The sequence below is a fragment of the Centrocercus urophasianus genome, unplaced genomic scaffold, assembly GCF_019232065.1.
Source record: "Centrocercus urophasianus isolate 14NV4802_14NV808 unplaced genomic scaffold, USGS_Curo_1.0 seq_50, whole genome shotgun sequence".
Classification (NCBI taxonomy): Eukaryota; Metazoa; Chordata; class Aves; order Galliformes; family Phasianidae; genus Centrocercus; species Centrocercus urophasianus.
Window position 1 is genome coordinate 1,044,174 of NW_024885089.1, and position 16,732 is coordinate 1,060,905.

At 54.3% G+C, this 16,732-nt stretch overlaps 2 protein-coding genes and 1 long non-coding RNA gene across 3 annotated transcripts in view; 2 read left to right on the forward strand and 1 right to left on the reverse strand.

Annotated features, from left to right (window-relative positions):
* PLEKHA2 (pleckstrin homology domain containing A2) overlaps window positions 1-9,740 on the forward strand; it is a 10,730-nt gene extending 990 nt beyond the window's left edge. Inside the window, exons 2-12 of the mRNA XM_042835175.1 lie at window positions 1,796-1,959; window positions 2,545-2,601; window positions 3,290-3,338; window positions 3,424-3,521; window positions 4,697-4,846; window positions 6,116-6,262; window positions 6,382-6,450; window positions 6,559-6,629; window positions 7,327-7,390; window positions 7,494-7,571; window positions 7,719-9,740. Coding sequence (XP_042691109.1) covers window positions 1,819-1,959; window positions 2,545-2,601; window positions 3,290-3,338; window positions 3,424-3,521; window positions 4,697-4,846; window positions 6,116-6,262; window positions 6,382-6,450; window positions 6,559-6,629; window positions 7,327-7,390; window positions 7,494-7,571; window positions 7,719-8,030 — 1,236 coding nt within the window. The 5' untranslated portion in view covers window positions 1,796-1,818 and the 3' untranslated portion in view covers window positions 8,031-9,740. The remainder of the gene's footprint in view (window positions 1-1,795; window positions 1,960-2,544; window positions 2,602-3,289; window positions 3,339-3,423; window positions 3,522-4,696; window positions 4,847-6,115; window positions 6,263-6,381; window positions 6,451-6,558; window positions 6,630-7,326; window positions 7,391-7,493; window positions 7,572-7,718) is intronic.
* Window positions 9,741-11,796: 2,056 nt separating this feature from the next.
* TM2D2 (TM2 domain containing 2) lies at window positions 11,797-12,984 on the reverse strand. The gene is made up of 4 exons (XM_042835176.1): window positions 12,779-12,984; window positions 12,616-12,703; window positions 12,424-12,539; window positions 11,797-12,311 (listed from the first exon to the last, which is right to left on the reverse strand). The coding sequence occupies exons 1-4, from the start codon at window positions 12,982-12,984 to the stop codon at window positions 12,098-12,100; spliced, it is 624 nt and encodes a 207-aa protein (XP_042691110.1). The 3' UTR covers window positions 11,797-12,097.
* Window positions 12,985-14,804: 1,820 nt separating this feature from the next.
* On the forward strand, window positions 14,805-16,384 carry LOC122169213. The gene is made up of 2 exons (XR_006171532.1): window positions 14,805-15,289; window positions 16,029-16,384. It is a non-coding gene; the product is annotated as an uncharacterized LOC122169213 (long non-coding RNA).
* The last annotated feature ends 348 nt before the right edge of the window (window positions 16,385-16,732 follow it).

The following is a 16,732-nucleotide window of genomic DNA, read 5'->3' on the forward strand; positions in this document are numbered from 1 at the left end:
TGCACATCCCCAGAGATGCTGATTTTCTGTGTGGTCCTTCATGTGTTCAGTCCCACTTATTCTCCACCTTCCAGATTTAGTCTTGTGGCCTTCCTATAGCAAACGTGTGCAAATATTTACGGCTCTGGATTTACAGAGTGCTGTGTAAATAGTAAACGTTTAGTGCAAAATGAACCTCTTCCTGAACGGCAGGACCAAATGCCCGCAGGCTGACAGAGCCGGAGCTGCTGCTTTCATCATTTTCCTATGTAAAAGTGAAATTGGGGTGGCTGTGAGCAGGCGGTGATGTTGGAGTGCTGAGAGCTGGGAGCAACGGGGCTCCCAAAGAGGGTGGGGAAGGGTGGGGACGGCTCCTGCCCTCAAAGAGGGAATCCAGCGCTGTCCCGAAGGCAGTTTGGAGAGATCGTTATCTCCTCTCCTCGATGGGTTTTGCATATCCAGGTGCAACCCGAGGTCAGCTCGTGGAAGAGCTGAGCTGTTTGCATGCTCTGTTAATGCGGGATGGCAAAAGGGAGAGGTGAGGAGCTGCAGTGTGTGTCCTGGGGGAAGGAGGGGGAGGAACTGGGTAATAATCCCCAAACCGACCCCAAAAGCCACAGGAGTGCTGTGCCGTGGCCCAGTCCCTTCCAATTTTGTAGGAAACGGGTTTTTGCTCGCTGCAGGAGGTGATTCAGGAAGCTCTGTCTGCTTGTTTGGGTGCCGCTGAAGTCGCTTGGGAATCTGTTTCATGTGCACTCCCTGACCCCACAAAAATAAACCCACACACACACACACAAAAAAAAGAGGCAGTGAAATGTGAAGCACCCACACGTCCTTTGTGTCGGGGCAGATGTGCTGTTTTGAAGCAGCCCTCCCCACTGAAGCAGCACCGTTTCCCCCATCAGAGCTGTGATACCCATCTCCTGTGCGCTGACGTGGGGCTCTGAGGTCTGGGGACAGGTTGTCACCTTTACTCCCACCTCTGCCTCCACAGCTGCACCGCAGCTCTTGCACAACGCTTGCCACTCCACTGCAGCTATTGGGCTCAAAAATAGCATTTCCTCCTTTTCTGCATGAGATATTTTGTTTGTGTGGGTTCCTTCTGGCACCTGCACGAGTCACCTTCCTTTCTGCTGTCCGGACCGCGCCAACCCCAGCCTGCATCATCCATCACCACGACTTCTACCTCCGTCTCTCAACCACGGGGCTCTGCTGGACTGAGTGCTGCCCACATCTCCTGCCTGGCACTGGAGCTCTGCTCTGCTCCTTGGGGATGTTGGTGCTCACAGCACCGCGGGGCTCTGCCCATAGCTGTCCCTGCTGACTCTGCATCGCACGGCTCGCGCTTCCTGCTGGAGCTGCACATTGTTGGGCATTTCCTGGGAGTGTGCTCAGGCTCTGCGTAGCACGCAGTGCTGCTTTTGGTCAGCGATCCCCAGGGGCCTCGCACTGCTAATTCCAGCCCTTTGCAGCTGCTCTGTTGTCCTATGGGGCAGCGCTGGGCCGTGGGGCTGTCACTCAGCACGGTCCATCCCTTCTGGCTGCAGTGCCGGAGTTCTTGGAGCGATGCAGATGGGCTGGAAGCTTTACTTTGGTGATGCAGTCACCCTGCGCTCCTTTCTCATCGCAGAAGCATGCTGGATGACTTCTGTGTTCGCCTGGCAGCTTCCCCACAGCACGAATGTGCAGAGGGAGCAGTTTCATTCTGCTCTCACGGCTTTGAGCCGCGTGCTGTGGAGACCTGGGAGAGGCAGCAGAAGTTGGGGCTGCATTCAGCAGCACGGCGCTCACCGTTGCCACCGATCCTTCCTTGCAGGGTGATGCCAGAAGGAGCCCGGCATGCCGTACTTGGACCGACAGAACCGTATCTGTGGGTTCCTGGACATTGAGGAAAATGAGACCTGTGGCAAATTCCTGCGGCGTTACTTCATCCTGGACACGCAGGCCAACTGCCTGCTGTGGTACATGGACAACCCGCAGGTAGGGCTCAGGGTTGATCCCACCCAGGTCCCCCTGAGGCTGAGCTGTTCCCTGTGCTGTGGGACAGCCAGGTCCTGGGGACAGCACGGTGTCACTTTTGTGCCCATTCCACTGTGGTTTAATGGGTGGGAATGCTTTTTGCATGAAGCACGTGGGTAGGGTTTTTCCCCTGTCTATTGCTTTCCAAGCTTGGGGTTGAATTTTCCACTGCTGCAGCCCCATTCGAAGCCTGGTGAGGTCTGTGGGGACGCGTTAGGCTTTGCCTGCTTGGGGCAAAGCCACGTAGTGGTGCTGAGCACGGCCACATCTGGAAGCAATTCATCCACTCCAAGTAGCCCTGGTTCCTCCACTGGGCTTTCCAAGGAAGCAGCAGCACAGTGGGATTGTGCCTATTAGCAGCCCGGTCACCAACAATCCTGAACTCTGCATCCCTTTGCAGTTGCATCCAAAGCAAATAAAGCAGAGTTCCCATTTGCATGAGTTTGGCTGCACCCTGAGCCCCACAGCAGCACCTGACCCAGCGATGCTGACCCTGGGTCTCCTTTGCCTTCTGCTCTCACCTCCCTTCTGTTGTGTGCTTTGCAGAACCTGGCGATGGGAGCGGGCGCCGTCGGCTCTTTGCAGCTCACCTACATCTCCAAGGTAAGGCCTGGAGAGAGGACAGTTGCTCTGTGCCATGCTATCCTGACCTGCTGCCCTCCCCAGGCATCCATTCTCCCAGGGAAGGGCAGAAAAGGTGCATCAAGCAACGACCAGCTGGATCTGCATGGTGTGAGCGTGCTGTGAGCTGGGGCAGCAGAGCCTGGAGGGAACGGAGCAGATTCCTCCATTCTGCTGAGTTATGATTTATAAATTAAGCACAGATGAAGCAATGCTGTGGGGCTGAGCCTTTCCCCACGTCGGAAGGAGCCGCGTTGGTAAATTATAGACGTCGTAGTCTGAGTGGAAATTGCTGTAAGACAACGTTTGGTCACAAACTGCGGGGCTGCGTTGTGCCGGGGGGCTCTGAGTCCCAACTCTGCGTGTGCCAAAAAATGGGGCTTTGCTGGAGAAAACATACGTGAAGCATTACGGACTGGCTGGGAAGGAGGAAGTCTGTCAGAATAATACCCCGTGAGCGCTGTGCTTGGAGCCCTGCGGGATGTGATTCTTATATAAATGATTCCTCCACTTTCAGGGAGAAACCACTGTTATTTGCCTCCAATTTCTTTAATTGCTGACAAGAGTGACTGCGTTAGTCCAGTAGAAACCTGAACGTTCAGGGCTTTGAAAGCTTCCCAGCGTGTCGACAGCGTTGGTGCTGATCCTTTCCCTTTAATTTGCTCTGCAGGTCAGCATCGCCACCCCAAAACAGAAACCCAAAACTCCGTTCTGCTTTGGTGAGTGAGGGGATGCAGGAGCTGTGGTTGGGGTGCCCCACTATGCACAGAGGGGATTCCTGACTGTCAACCCTTTCCCTGGCAGTGATCAACGCTCTGTCCCAGCGCTATTTCCTGCAAGCCAGCGACCAGAAGGACCTGCAGGACTGGGTGGAGGCTCTCAACCGTGCCAGCAAGATCACGGTGGGTCACAGGGCTCCTTTCTCGTGCTTCTGTGCTGTGCTGAGTTCCCATCCTTCCTGAAACGCTGTGCATTGTGCTGTTGGAGGGCCGTGCAGGGCAGGCTGTACCCAGATTTCAGAGCTTTGCCCACAGCCTCCTTTCATTTTCTGCACTGTTCATGCAGCCGTGAAGTGATGGGCGCTGACCCAGCAGCCGCTGGTGTCTGCAGCCCGGCGCTGCGGGCGATGAGGGATGGATGTGAAGCACAAAGCACCATCTGTGCTCTGTGTGCAGCTCTCCATCTGCGTGCTGGGAGCATTTGGGTGCTGCGTACCCGGGGCACCCCCTTTGTCTTTCCAGCCCAATGCAGGCTTGTGCTGGGGACAGGAGCAGGGCTGGCAGTTTGGGTGCTGCTCCCGGTGCCAGGCTCAGCTTCCTCTTCTGTCAGAGACTTCTGCTCTGTGTGCACCACTCGGTTCCTGTGTTTCTCCACTGTGCACGCATGCGGTGCAGAGCACGCGGCTCATGATGGTTGCTGTGATGGTGACAGAGGCAGCTGGGTGCTGCTCTGCTCTGTTCAGCACAAGGAGTTCATTCCTGCTGCACCGTTGCACTGTGCCGTGCGATGGAGGCTGACAGGAGCTGCAGCTGCTGCCCACTGCCTGCTGCCTGCATGCAATGTCTCCATGCGTGCGTTGTGAAACTGCTTCCTGCAGCTCCCCAGCACCGCTGTGCTGAGCTGAGCAGGGGCTGGGGGCAGGCAGGCGCTGGGCAGGGGGCTGCTTGCAGTGCAGGTGCAGCTGGACATTGCTGGTGCTCAGTGCGTGGCACTGGGTGTGCAGAAGCACCCACCCATCTCCTACGTCCCCGCAGACGTGCTGAAGCCCGGCCTCATTAGGCAGATGAGCGCACATCATTAACCCTTGGCTGGAAGTAGAGCGGGGACAATTAAAGGAGCGATTGTCCCACAAACGCACCGGGGCTGCAGAGGCGATGCAGACTCCTGTGGGGTGATGCTGAATTATTCACCACCTCTTCACGTCTGTGCCTCCTGTGAAGTGCTGGGGTGGGGGGCCGCACCCTCCCTAATTGGGCTGTTGGCCCCATTGATGTTTTTTAAAGGGCCACGGCTGCGTTTTGGCTGGGAACACCGATGTGGAGGTGCCCACGGATCACTCCCTTTCCTCCCCTTGCAGGTCCCAAAGGGTGGTGCTGCTGCACCTCCCACCACTGAGGTCACGAAGCCTCCTGCAGCGCTGCAGGCACAGGACAGGAAGCCCCCGGTGGCCTACAAGACTGAAATCATCGGTGGGGTGGTGGTGCACACCCCCATCTCCATCAGCCAGGTGAGCTGTGGGCACTGCTGCACTGGTGTCCCGTGGTGGTGTCCCCAGGGATGGAGTTGTGGTGATGTGTCCAGAGCGTTTCTGGCTGGGAAGGTGTAGGAAGAAGAGAAGCAGCCCAGGATTGCTTGGTGTGTGCCTGCCCTGGCACAGCACGAGGCTTTGGGGGAGGCTGTTCCTGGCCGTGCTGCTGGAGGCTGCTTTGCACTTTTGGTTCTGGAAAGCAGCGCTGTGCCTGCAATGCCTTCCCACTCAGAGTGTATAAATAGCTGCTCTCAGCACCTCGAGCATCTCTGCTGTGTCTCACGCTGAGGAGTGATGAGACGTGGGGGTGTGAGGAGGAGGGCACTCTCTGCTCCCTGCCCATCCCGTGGCACTGCCGCCTTCCAGACCTCAACTGCTGGTGTCGGGGACTGGCAGCCAATCTTCTCACCGAGATGTGGGGATGGATCCTGCCCTTGAGCCCCATCCTCAGCCCTTTCCTGGCATTTTTTTATTTTTTTGCAGAGGAGTTGTTTTTAGAGGCAGTGCATCAGCTGCTGGGCTATTTTCTGTGCACGCTGCCTAGCCCAGGGGCAGATGGCTGCTGCTCCCACTGCCATTTCCTGGGCACGCTCACCATGTCTTGGAGCTGGCCCTGTGCAGTTCAGGGACTGCATTGGGGAGCCCCGCTCCCACCACCCTCAGCACACAGCAGCATCACCCACTCAGCTCCTGGGGCGGCGCTGCAGATGTGCCCAAGGTGCAGAAGGAGGTGGTTTGGTGTACAGGGAAGTGGTTTGGAGCACGAGGAGCTGCTCAATGGGGGTTTGCACAGATCCAACAAGGGCTCCGTGCTGCCTGCTGCAGCTTGAAGTGGCTGAACTGCTGCTGGTCCCTGGCCTGGGAAAACCAAAGCACCATCTTGAAGGTGCTGGAAGGAGCAGCGTGAGCACAGGGCGGTTGCTGGTTTAACCACATGGTGCCATATAAGGGTGGTGCGGGTGTGAGCCAGCAGTGGCTGCTATGGCAATGTGCAAACCTCAGACTGAGAACAGGAGGAAGGGGCTGGAGGGAGCTGAGCACGGATGTTTGAGCTCAGCTACAATCTGTGCTGGGTGGGGATGCCGTGGTGCTCCTACCTGGGCTACAGGCATTCAGTTTCCAGCAGGTGAATAGCAGCTCGGCCATAAGAACGTGCAGTGGGACTGGAAGGTCAATGAGTCTTTTTGCTGTGCCCAGGACACGCTCTGGCTTGCTCTCCTCCCAGTAACTGTGTGCTCCCATTTGCAGAATGGTGGGGATGGAGCAGAGGGCAGTGACCCGACTGCACACCCACTGCTGCGCCGCTCGCAGAGTTACATCCCTGCCTCTGCCAGCAAGCCGCCCGCCGGGCCACCGGCCATCAAGAGCGGCTTCTGCGTGAAGCAGGGCAATGTGGTGAGTGCTGGACAGGTGCAGGCTGCTCCCTCAGGCTGGGGATGCTCCGGGTGCCTCCAGGGCATCCCTGGTGTGGGGAGTGTGGAGCCCAACGCCGAGCGGTCCCCTCTGTTTTCCAGAGGAAGAGCTGGAAGCGCCGCTACTTTGTCCTCGATGAGTTTTCCATCAGTTACTACAAATGTGAGCAGGTGAGCAGCTCCTGCCCCGCCTGCAGCTGGCCATGCTGGAGCTGAGCACTGGGACCTCTGTGTCCCAATGGAGCGGTGATCCCCAGCACAGCCCCTCTCATCCCACAGGACAAGGAGCCGCTGCGTTCCATCCTGCTGAAGGACATCTGCAAGACCCACGAGTGCCTGGTCAAATCCGGGTAAGGCTTCCGTGGAGGAGGAGAGTGGGGGTTTGGCTGCCACCCCCACCCCAAATCCCCTTCAAATGTTGAATTTCCCCTATGGGAACACACTGGCTGCTCCATGGGGGCTGCATGGCTCCCAGCTTCTCCAGTTCTCCCCATGTCCCAGATGTCGCTTCTTGCTTTCTCCAGACACCCTGCAGACACCTCAGTTGTGTTTTGCTTTGAAGAAACCCGTGTTCCATCAGTCCCCAGGTGCAGGCGAGGGTGCTGGGACGCAGGATATTGCAGCTGCTCTCCGCCCCGCTGATAGCCATCTGTGTGCTGGGTGTGCTCACACGGCGCTTATCTCCCAATGGAGGAGCACAAAGTGCTGCTCAATGCGTAGCACTGTGTGACAGCAGCACAGAGGTGTTCCTGAGGCAGCTGGGAGCCACGCACAGGCGTATTCCCTGTGCCATCACAGGTGGCTGCATAGAATCTTGGGAACCATTTGTTCGGTGGATGCTGATAAGATCGACCTGGAAGAGTTGCAGTGAGAAATGAACTCAGAGAACAAACCTCGTTAGCTTGTTACAAATAGAATATATTAACGTAGATTCATCTGATGGGACCCTCACCCTGAATGTGTCCCCGTATTCTCCAGTTGAAGGAATGTACATGGACTTTTGCTACCCAGTGTGGCATCACCAGTGCCCCTTTCTCACTGTTTCAGTGACCTCCTGATGCGGGACAACCTTTTTGAGATCATCACAAGTTCCAGGACCTTCTACATCCAGGTACGGAGGGGGGTGGTGGTGGGCACAGGGCTGGAGCCGTTCCCAGTGGAGCTCCTGCACTGGGGCAGGGTGAGCTCTGGGCTTCGCTCCTCCTATCCCACAGGCAGACAGCCCTGAGGACATGCACAGCTGGATCCGGGCCATCGCAGGGGCAGTGCAGGCCCTGAAGACCCGCCCCAGGGTAGGTGAACCCATCTGTATCCTATTTGGCATCTAGCAATGATTCTGCTGACTTACAAGCTGCAAAGCACGTGCAGGGCTGTGATCCCAGAGCTCTGCATGTGGCTCCGGAAGCACAGAGAAACCAACCAACATTGGCTCCGTGCAGGAGATCTCCTTCATGCGCTCTTGCTCCATGATCAAACCCGGGAGCAGCTCGGTGCCGTCACATCCACAGGAGAGGAGAACACCTTGCAAGGCCCCAGCCACTGCCTGGCAGCCCTGGACGCCAGTGCCACAGGACAGGAGGCAGCCTGAAGTGCCCAGCCGGGATGCAGTGTTTGTGCCGGCGCTGACGGAGCGCGATGGAGCTCCTGTGCCAGGTCAGCGCCTGCGGCATCGCTCGGAACCGCAGCACCACAAGGAGAAGTCGTTCCTCTTTGACCTGGACGATGACAGCATCCGGACCTCTGACGTCTGACATTGCCTCTGCCCCACGGCGTGCCCCCTGCGTGGCTGTGCGGCATCATTTCTCCCCCAGCACCAAAATATGGAAGGCAGTGCAGGAGGCACGAGGAGGGTGAGGCGGCCTTTCATCTCTTTGGAAGAACGTTCATCTCCCTTCTGTGCCGCTCAGTCTTCCCCAGCACAGCTGTGCCTGGAGCAGGAGCTGCGCTGCAGCCTGCAGTGTTGGATGATGTTTCTTGGAGATCGGCTCCATGCGCTGCTCAACTGATGGGATACCAGCACACACAGTGGCATCTAACTGCCTCCTTTTGTATCTGTGGCCATTGTTACATCCCAGTGAGGTGTGCGGCTCACTGGTGGGACATCAGTGACTGGGGCTTTGGTATCCTCAGGTTGTTCTGGGGTTTATTAGGCACCAAAAAGACCCGTCTGTGCACAAAGCAACAAAAGCTGAGAGTGTAGATGAACCCCGGGAGACTCGTCCAACCGCCCTGCGCTGACTCAGAATGAAAATGAGAAGAACCTTTCTTAGCAGTGTGAGCCGGTCATTTCCATAAGCAAATATCCTCCTGTGGGAGGTGTGACACATAGCACATGGAAAATGCAAGTTCTTCCCATTGGAGTGATTGTTTGATGCCTTTAGCCCAATAGCACATTGTAGGATGCCATGTGTGCTGCAAGCAGGGCTTGGTGCTGTGTGCACTCAGAGCTGCACGCAGTGCTGGAGCTGAGCTGCCCAAACCTGCATTGCAGCTGAAGGATCAGGGCTGCAGGTGTGGGGCTGCGCTGCAAGCCCAGCAGTGCTGGAGTGCCCTGCAGTTAGCAAGGTGTCCCTTTGCTTTGTATAGTTATTTTCTTTTCTTTTGGTTATTACGCATTCTCTGCTCTGCAAAATCAGCCCCAGTGTGGCAGGGTGTTGTCAGATGGCATTACTTTGCTTTCCCATTGTGTCTGTTGTGACCCGTGGAGAAGCAGCTGCAGATACACTTTATACAGTGAAGGAAGGTGAATGGGATCCCCCAGACCAAGGGGGCAAGGGCAGCTTCGTGCAGGAGTGCTGGAGAACACTGAAATGATGAAAACGAGTGGGAAAACAATGCAAATGGTACTGGGAGAATGTTAATATTTGTTATTTAATTGTAGAAACCTCAGTTAGGCTGTTCCTTTTTGCCTTTTTCCTTTGTTTTTGCCTTCGGCTGACCTCTGCTTGCTGGTTTGGTGCTCTGTTCCCTGGAGGTTTTGTGCTGTTGCTCACACTCGCAGCACTGGGTGATGTCGGCGCTCTGACCTCATTTTGGGAACCCATTAAATGATGGTTCCTTTGTGCAAGGCTTCAAACACAGCACCAAGCCGTGTTGCTTAGCAATTGCAAAGTTTCCTCAGGCCTGGGATGGTGGAGCAGAAGCTAGTTGCACAATTAAGGTTAATTATCCAGGAAGGTAACTACCTGTGGCTGCAGCGCTGTCGCAACGCTCTCTCTTCTCCCATTCCCACACTCCTCATCTCTGGGATAGAATGAAGCATTGGTGGGAGATGTGTGCAGGCTCTGGGGGTTTTGTATGGGATGTGATGGGAGAGTTTGCTCTTTGATATGCAAATGCCCAAATGGTTCCCAGCCGTGCTCCAAGTGCTCTTAGGGCCGGGGGTCCCTCAGCCTGCAGATGGGTTTTGGCTGCAGATGGAACTCTCTTTTGCCTCTTTGTAAATAAAGAAGGAAACCCCAGGTGCTTTTCCAGGCTCTCTGTTGGTGCTGTGCTTGGTAAGAGGTGAAAGGAAGTGAAGGCATTTGGGGGGCAGTTTGTTGGCACACAACGGGTGCACGCACCTTGATGCCTTCTCCCGATGAGCCGTTTGCTGCCTTTGCTTTCAGAGCGCTGCAGAGGGAGCCCTGAGGGCAACCCCTCCTTCCATCCCCGATCCCCCGCGCTTCGGAGGCGTGCAGGGTTTCATTTTGGAGGTACAAAGAGCTCGGCGGGACGTGGGCTGCGTACAGACAGATGCTATCGGTGAAGCGCCAGACCAAGTGCCAGACGGCGCCCCGGGGCTGTGGGACCGCAGAGCGCTGCGCTCGGGGTCAGCGGGATCCAGGGGGTGAGCGCTGCTCCTCAGCTCCCCGGTCGGGGCTGTGAGAGCCGAGCTGTAATCAGCAGCCGCTGCCCCGTAGGCGTCTCTGCTCTTTGCATGCGGCCGCGCACCGGGAAGGCAGCAGCCAGGAAGTCAATTCAGTCCTTTCATTTACAGTGCCAGACGTCCTACAAGGAGAGAACTCCTCCACCCAGATTTGCTTTGAAATGTTTTCCATTAGCCTCGCTCGCAACGGGAGTTAAAAGCAGGGAAGTTCACTTTATGTGAGGATAAAGTCAGACCCCACGCTCGTGTCATCTGACTTCTCGTGCAATACAACTCTGTGGCAGCTAATGAATGTAAATTTCTGTATCTGTTATTAAGTGAAGATAATAACTGAGCGTTTTTCTTTTTCCAAGCGCTCAGAAGCCCTTTTAATTTCAGAGCAATTAAAAAAAATAAGAGTAACTATCACATATTATGTCTGAAATCCCAGAGAGAGAATTTTATGTGGGAAACTGCAGAGCAAAGAAGTTCAGATCAGAAGGGCCGAATCCCTGCAGCCAGGGAAGCTCCAATGAATTCTGCCTTGCTGAGGGCACAACGAAGGGTATCAGCAATGCCCAGGGTCCCCCTCACTGCAGTTAATGACAGCCTCACTGATGGAAGGAATGCGAGCTCCTGCTGTGAGCTGGCAGCTGCCGGGCTGAGAACACAGGGAGATGTTAATGATGATGGGCTTTTACACACAGGATTATTATTATTTTTTTCTTTCTGGCTCACAAATTAATTTTTTTTTTCCCACCACGGGCTCCCCAGCCCTGTTGTTCCACTGGGCTGAAGAATGTGGTAGATTTATAATGAAGGCTTCCCCCCCCCCCACCTCACCCCACAGCCCTGAGACCCGTTCAAAGCTGCCAAACTCAGATTACTTGTGACCTAAATGGGATATAAATCCCATTCCCCAGAGAGGAGGAGTTGTTGCAACAAACCACAAAGCAAAACTGGAACGGGCGCAATTAATTCCCTGCCAGGCTGAAACCTTTTGCAGTTCCACAGGACAGAAGTAACACCAGCAGAAGGCAGCTAAATGCAAGCAGGTGGAGGATGCTCAGTTTGCAGAACTCCATGGGAATGGAAAGTATACATCTGCTGTATTTTATGTCAAATCTTATTGGGCTTTTGCATGTATGGATTTTTGTGTCTGGTTCTGGCTGTCTGTGTCTTGCTGTAGCTTCCCTTTCCCGTTTTTATTCAACTTGGGAAGTTCTCAAACTGCAGCTGGCAGAGCTTCCTCTTTTGTGTGTGTGTGCAGTTGCTTGAGGCCTCTGCTTGTTCCAGTACTGCAAGAACTCTGTGCCATGCCTGAAGCCCTCAGGTTCTTTTATTTCCCAAACCCATTTCTCTCACAGTATATGGACAGTATTACTTTTACATCCCGAATCTATTTTTGCTGTACTGTTGCTTTTCCAGCCTGAAAGAGAGGAAAGTGACATTCTTCAGAAGGTTCCAGTCTCTCTGCTAGATCTTACTCAGCTTCAACGTGTAGCAAACGCGTGTGGGCATAAGCAAACAATTAGAATTTGAGCTTGTCACTTCCCCTCTATAACACTGTTAGGTTTCAGCTTTAAATGTCTGTTAAACCACCACACAAAACCACAGGCTGGAGGCCTGCATCTCTGTCTGTAGTGTACTAACATCAAAAATAAGTGGAGTCAGCTCTTTCCAGACTTTATTAATTTGACCACTTGTGTTTGCAAAGTCTGAGTTGTCAAACTTATCATTTGAGAAGAAAAAAGCTCAGATTGTTTTAAACGAGCAAAATATATACCCAATTTTGTGTCCAACGTATGTACAGAGGAATTAACAAGAACAACTGTTCTGCAGATTAAGTTACAGCTTTGTAAATCCATATTTGTGCAAGGCAGAAGTCCTCAAGTGGAGTTTGTTCTGATGCTTTGAAGCAAGAGGAGGAGTCCATCTCCAGTGAGCTCCAGGGATCCACTCTGGTTCTGCTCAGTACACAGTGCACCAATTGCTGCCATCGCTGGGCATCAGCCCCCCAGTGATGAGGAGGATCAAATCCACAAACCACCAGATCCCGAGACCTCCCAGAGTCAGCAGCTTCCCCACAGCGGTGCCCGTGTGGCCGAGGCAGAAGCGATCCACACCAAAGCAGCCCAGGAAAAACGAGTAGAGCAAAGTAGTGATGAAGTAATGGCCGGTGTACCTGCAACGGGTGGCCGGAAGTGGGTCGGAGGGGTGGGCAGACAACCTCTGCCCGCCACCCCGGGGCTCCCTGAGCCCAGTTCCGGCTGTGGCTCACTCCAGAGAGCCCCTACCTGACGCAGGGCCGGCTGCCCCGCAGGAAACTCCGCGGCTCGGCGCACTCGATGCCGTCCAGCGCCCGGCACTGCACTCGCGTGTGATCCACATCGCCGTGTGCCTGTCCGCCGAACTGGGCGGGGAGCGGAGGGGGGTTGCACTGAGCTCAGCCCTCAGCCGGCCCCCGCCGCCCCCGGCCCGGCCCTCACCTTTACGCAGCCGTGGCCCAGCTCCTGCTGCGCTGTCGCGTTCCCGCCGTGGTCCACGGGCTCGTCGCACTCCACGAACTCCTCGGGGCTGCGGGGGAGGAGGAAGCGGTGAAGGCCGCGCCGCGGGGCCCTCTTTCCGCGCGAGGCCCGGCCCGGTGCTCACAGGTACGTGCAGAGGACGAGAGGCGCCCGCGGGTCGCTGTAGGCCCAAGTGGCGGCAGGCGGCTCTGGTCCAGGCGGCTCCGGCTCGCTGCCGTTGTGCGGGAGGCCGCGCGAGGCGCCGTGCAGCAACAGCAGGTTGCCCAGCAGCAGCACCGCCTGTCCGCACAGCAGCGCGTAGCCCAGCGGCCCGCCGCGCCGCGGCGCCATGGCGGCGCCCGCTGCTAGGAAACGCCGCTCCCGCCTACCCAGCCCTTCCGTGCCCGCCGTTTCCGTCGCTCTGCCGGCAACCAATAGGAGAACTCATTCTTAGCTCGAGAGGCGGGAGACCGTCGTCAGCAACCAATCAGAGCTAAGCAGGAAAGAAGGCGAAGAAATGCGGAAGTACACATAGGCCCGGAAGCGATTGAGCGCTTCCGGCGTCGCGGTAGCCAATCGGAAAAGAAGGAGGGACGAGGGAGGAGCCCGCTTCTTTTAAAGCGGCCGCGGCGGTGCGAGGGCGTGGTGGGGCTTCGTCTGCGGCGCTTTGGTCTGTAGGGCCTGCAATCCCGGCCTTCTTGGTTTGTGGGCGCGTTTCCTCAAGGTGTGTGGTGCTTCTTTACAAAGAGAGCTGCCCAGAGAGGCTGTGATGCCCTGTCCATCCCTGGAGGTGTTCAAGGCCAGGTTGGATGGGGCCCTGGGCAGCCTGGGCTGGAGTTGAATGTGAAGGTTGGTGGCCCCGCGTGTGGCAGAGGGTTGGAGATTTGTGATCCTTGAGGTCCCTTCCAACCCTGGCCATTCTGTGTGCTGTGGTAGGAGCTTTCCTCAAGGTATGTGCTGTGGCTGCTTGTGTGGAAAAACAGGACCTGTGCAGAGCTTGTTAGAACCCCTGCCTGCCTAGGCTTGCTGTCAGCTTGCTGCAGGTAGGCTGGTGGTTGGTGCTTTCCCCTGGTGCTGTGTCAAACAGCTCTGGCCAAGCACTCTGTTTTTATTGTTCATTGCAATGCTGTGTAGCATGGGAAACCCCTTTAACCAGTGTGGGCCAGCTGTCCCAGTTCTGCCCCCTCCCAGCTCCTTGCATACCCCTATCCCCTCACTGGCAGAGCAGTACAAGTGGCTGAAATATCCTTAATTAGCATAAGCCCTGCTCTGCAGCAGCTAAAATACCAATGTGTTACTAATGTTATTGTTCCTATCTATTTGTTTTGGGGTGGATTTCTTTCTGGTTTCTACATGCAGTTAATAAAAGTCAGAATTAAATACACTTAATTACGTTCCAAATTTCAGAGCGTGAAGCAGGTTGGGGAACTGCAGTATCCTCCCTTCCACTGCTACTGCACAGCCCACCCCACTTGCATGATGCTCTGAGCTTAGCAGCTGCAGATGTGGTCACAGAATTGTCCCACCTGGCTCAGAATACAAAGCATGGCAATGGCCATCCTGCTGGGTCCCACAAGGGTTGTGAACCTCAGGCACTAAATAGACATAGGGGCAACTGCAGTTCCCTCAGCTGGGATTTTTGTGAAGGAGAAACACTGACCTGTTGGAGCACATCCAGAGGAGGTTAACAAAAATGCATCAAGGGATGGAACACCTCCCTTGGAGGACAGGATGAGTGAGCTGTGACTCTGCAACATGGAGAAGAGAAAGGTCCAAGGAGACCTGAGAGCGACCTTTCAGTAACTAACAGGGGGCTGTAAGAAAGAAGGGGGCAGACTTTTTAATAGGGGCTGTTTTGACAGGACAAGGGAAATGATTTCATACTAAAAGAAGGGAGATATGGACTGGATATAAGGAAAGCATTATTTTATGGTAAGGGTAGCACAGTGCTGGCGCAGGTTGCCCAGAGAGGTGGTGGTTGTTCTGTCTCTGCAGATACCTGAGTTCAGCCTGGATGGGGCTCTGAGCATCTGATGGAGCTGTGGGTATCCCTGCTATTGCAGGGGGGTTGGATCAGATGGCCTTTAAGGGTCCCTTCCAACTCAATTGATTCTATATTCCTATCTAAAACATGGTGCTGTAGGAGCTACCGGAAGAAAAATAACTCGGTCTCAGCCATAACAGAGGCTTCCAAGTGGCTCTAGCAATATGTTAAAGGTTGCGTAACGCAGCTGTGAACTCACTGGGGTGTGACTTTGGAAATGTCTTGAAGATAAATGGGGACCCAGTGCTTTCAGTGTGCTTCTCATTAGTAGGCAAGCATCCGAGGCAGTCAGCTGGCAGAATCTGTGTATCTCAGCTCCCAGTGCCCCTTGTACAGAGAGGTTGATGTTGGGAGACCCCTCTGGCCCTTCTCTATTATGCTCAGAGCTATAGAGGTCGCTCTTTAAGGGCTTTCTGAATGAAACTTGAGGATTAACTGAAGAGTGCTCAGCAGTATAAAGGCAGAGGGTTGGAGATGAAGATCCTGCTCTTCACCCTCTAAATCTGCTGCTGTCTTTCTCCCTCAGTATCCTTCTCCAGAGGAATACCAAATTTGATCTCCCCAGTGATTTGAGGTCTTTAGATTGGAAATGCCAAGCACGCTTTGAGGCAGGTACGTGGCATTCATTACCTCCAGTTTGGAGGCTGGGCAAAGGATATAATTTGATAAGAATGTATTTGGGAAACAGAGCCATTACCAACGTTTGTAGGTGGGATCACTCAGCTAGTGTTAAGGAGGGCGCTTCCTAAGCCAGCTGGATTGTTGCTGGTGATGTCAGGGAAGTCCTGACTGCATCCAGAGTCTTTAATCTGTTTTCTTTGCAGTGTTTATAAACAAATGCCATGCACATGGCGTGTGGAGAGGATGTGGAAGCAGCAGGACTGAGGTTGTAGAGAGAACATGACACGTCTGAGTTTGCTATTTAAAAACACTGTTATAAATTTAGCTGGTTTAGTTGGAGTCCTTGTAGCCTTCAGTCTGACAAAGATAAATATTTGTCATTCAATGAGAGAGGGACTGCAATGCCCAGTCCTGTCATGGGGGTTTCTGGGGGGTTTCTTTTCTTGCAAAGTGGAAATAACTGACAAATGGCCTTTGAGGAATTAGCTCTGTGTCTTCTCCCATCCCCTTGCTCTCTGCTTAAGCACAGGACTCACCGAACTGCAATTTTACAAAGTTTGTTGTCCAGCACCCAAAGGCTCAATGGTCCCACAGGTATCCATATAGTCAAGATCAATTCCAGAGCTGGCAAGTTCACATTTGGCCCAAAAGATGTGGTTAAAATCCTTCCTGCCTTCTTTCTGGTTTGTTTCTGCAGTTTGAAGCTTTGAGGTGTGTTTCTGTGTTGCAGGGCTGGAACAGCAATGGTGAACAACAGGAGAAGTGCAAAGGAGATGTGCACAGCTCTTGCTAAATGCAAAGCTGGGAATCTCATGCCCCTCAGGCAGGAACCATTTTTTCATGGGATGATTCACATTTGTGTGTTATTTGTACAGTGCACAGTGATAACTGTGATCCATGATAAGATCATAATCCCTGGGAAGCCTTATGTACCTCAGGTAAGGTATAAGCCTGGCTTATGAGCAGCACTGGGTATTACCTGACTCAGAAGTCATGCACAACTTCTATGGGGGTTGAAGGTGTACATCCTGTATCCCACGTGGTGTTTTTCCTAACATCAGGCTGGAATAAAATTTTCTGCCTTACTTTGCAGAATTATGTTACTTATTGCGCTGGCTTTCTGTCTCACTTTGTGCTGTGGTCCATCAGAGTAAGTAAAACTGGCTTCAGGAAGCGGAGTTGTTTCCTCCCTCCCACAGGAACAGGAGGTTATCTGCCTGCTAGAGGCTCCAGGGAAAGAAACCTGAGTCAGAGGTTGTCTTCCTCACAGCTCTGGAAAAAAATGGCTGTAGATTTCTGGGCCGTGAAGGGCCAAGCAGCCTTGCTCCTTAACCATTCACTGCAGCAACAGCAGTATAACCCTCCTGTACCTTCCAAGAGCTCAGCATTAGGCCAAAAGAGAAAGCTTGCTCCAGTTGGTCAGCTGTTTATTCA

What these genes read in the sequence shown, in the direction of transcription:
- TM2D2 (XM_042835176.1), bottom strand. Translation starts at nt 12,984, where the DNA reads ATGGCGCCGCGGCGCGGCGGGCCGCTGGGCTACGCGCTGCTGTGCGGA. An exon ending in CTCGTCCTCTGCACGTACCT is followed by an intron (nt 12,704 to 12,778) that starts GTGAGCACCGGG and finishes CCTCCCCCGCAG; the next exon opens with CCCCGAGGAGTTCGTGGAGT. An exon ending in GGCAGCCGGCCCTGCGTCAG is followed by an intron (nt 12,312 to 12,423) that starts GTAGGGGCTCTC and finishes CACCCGTTGCAG; the next exon opens with GTACACCGGCCATTACTTCA.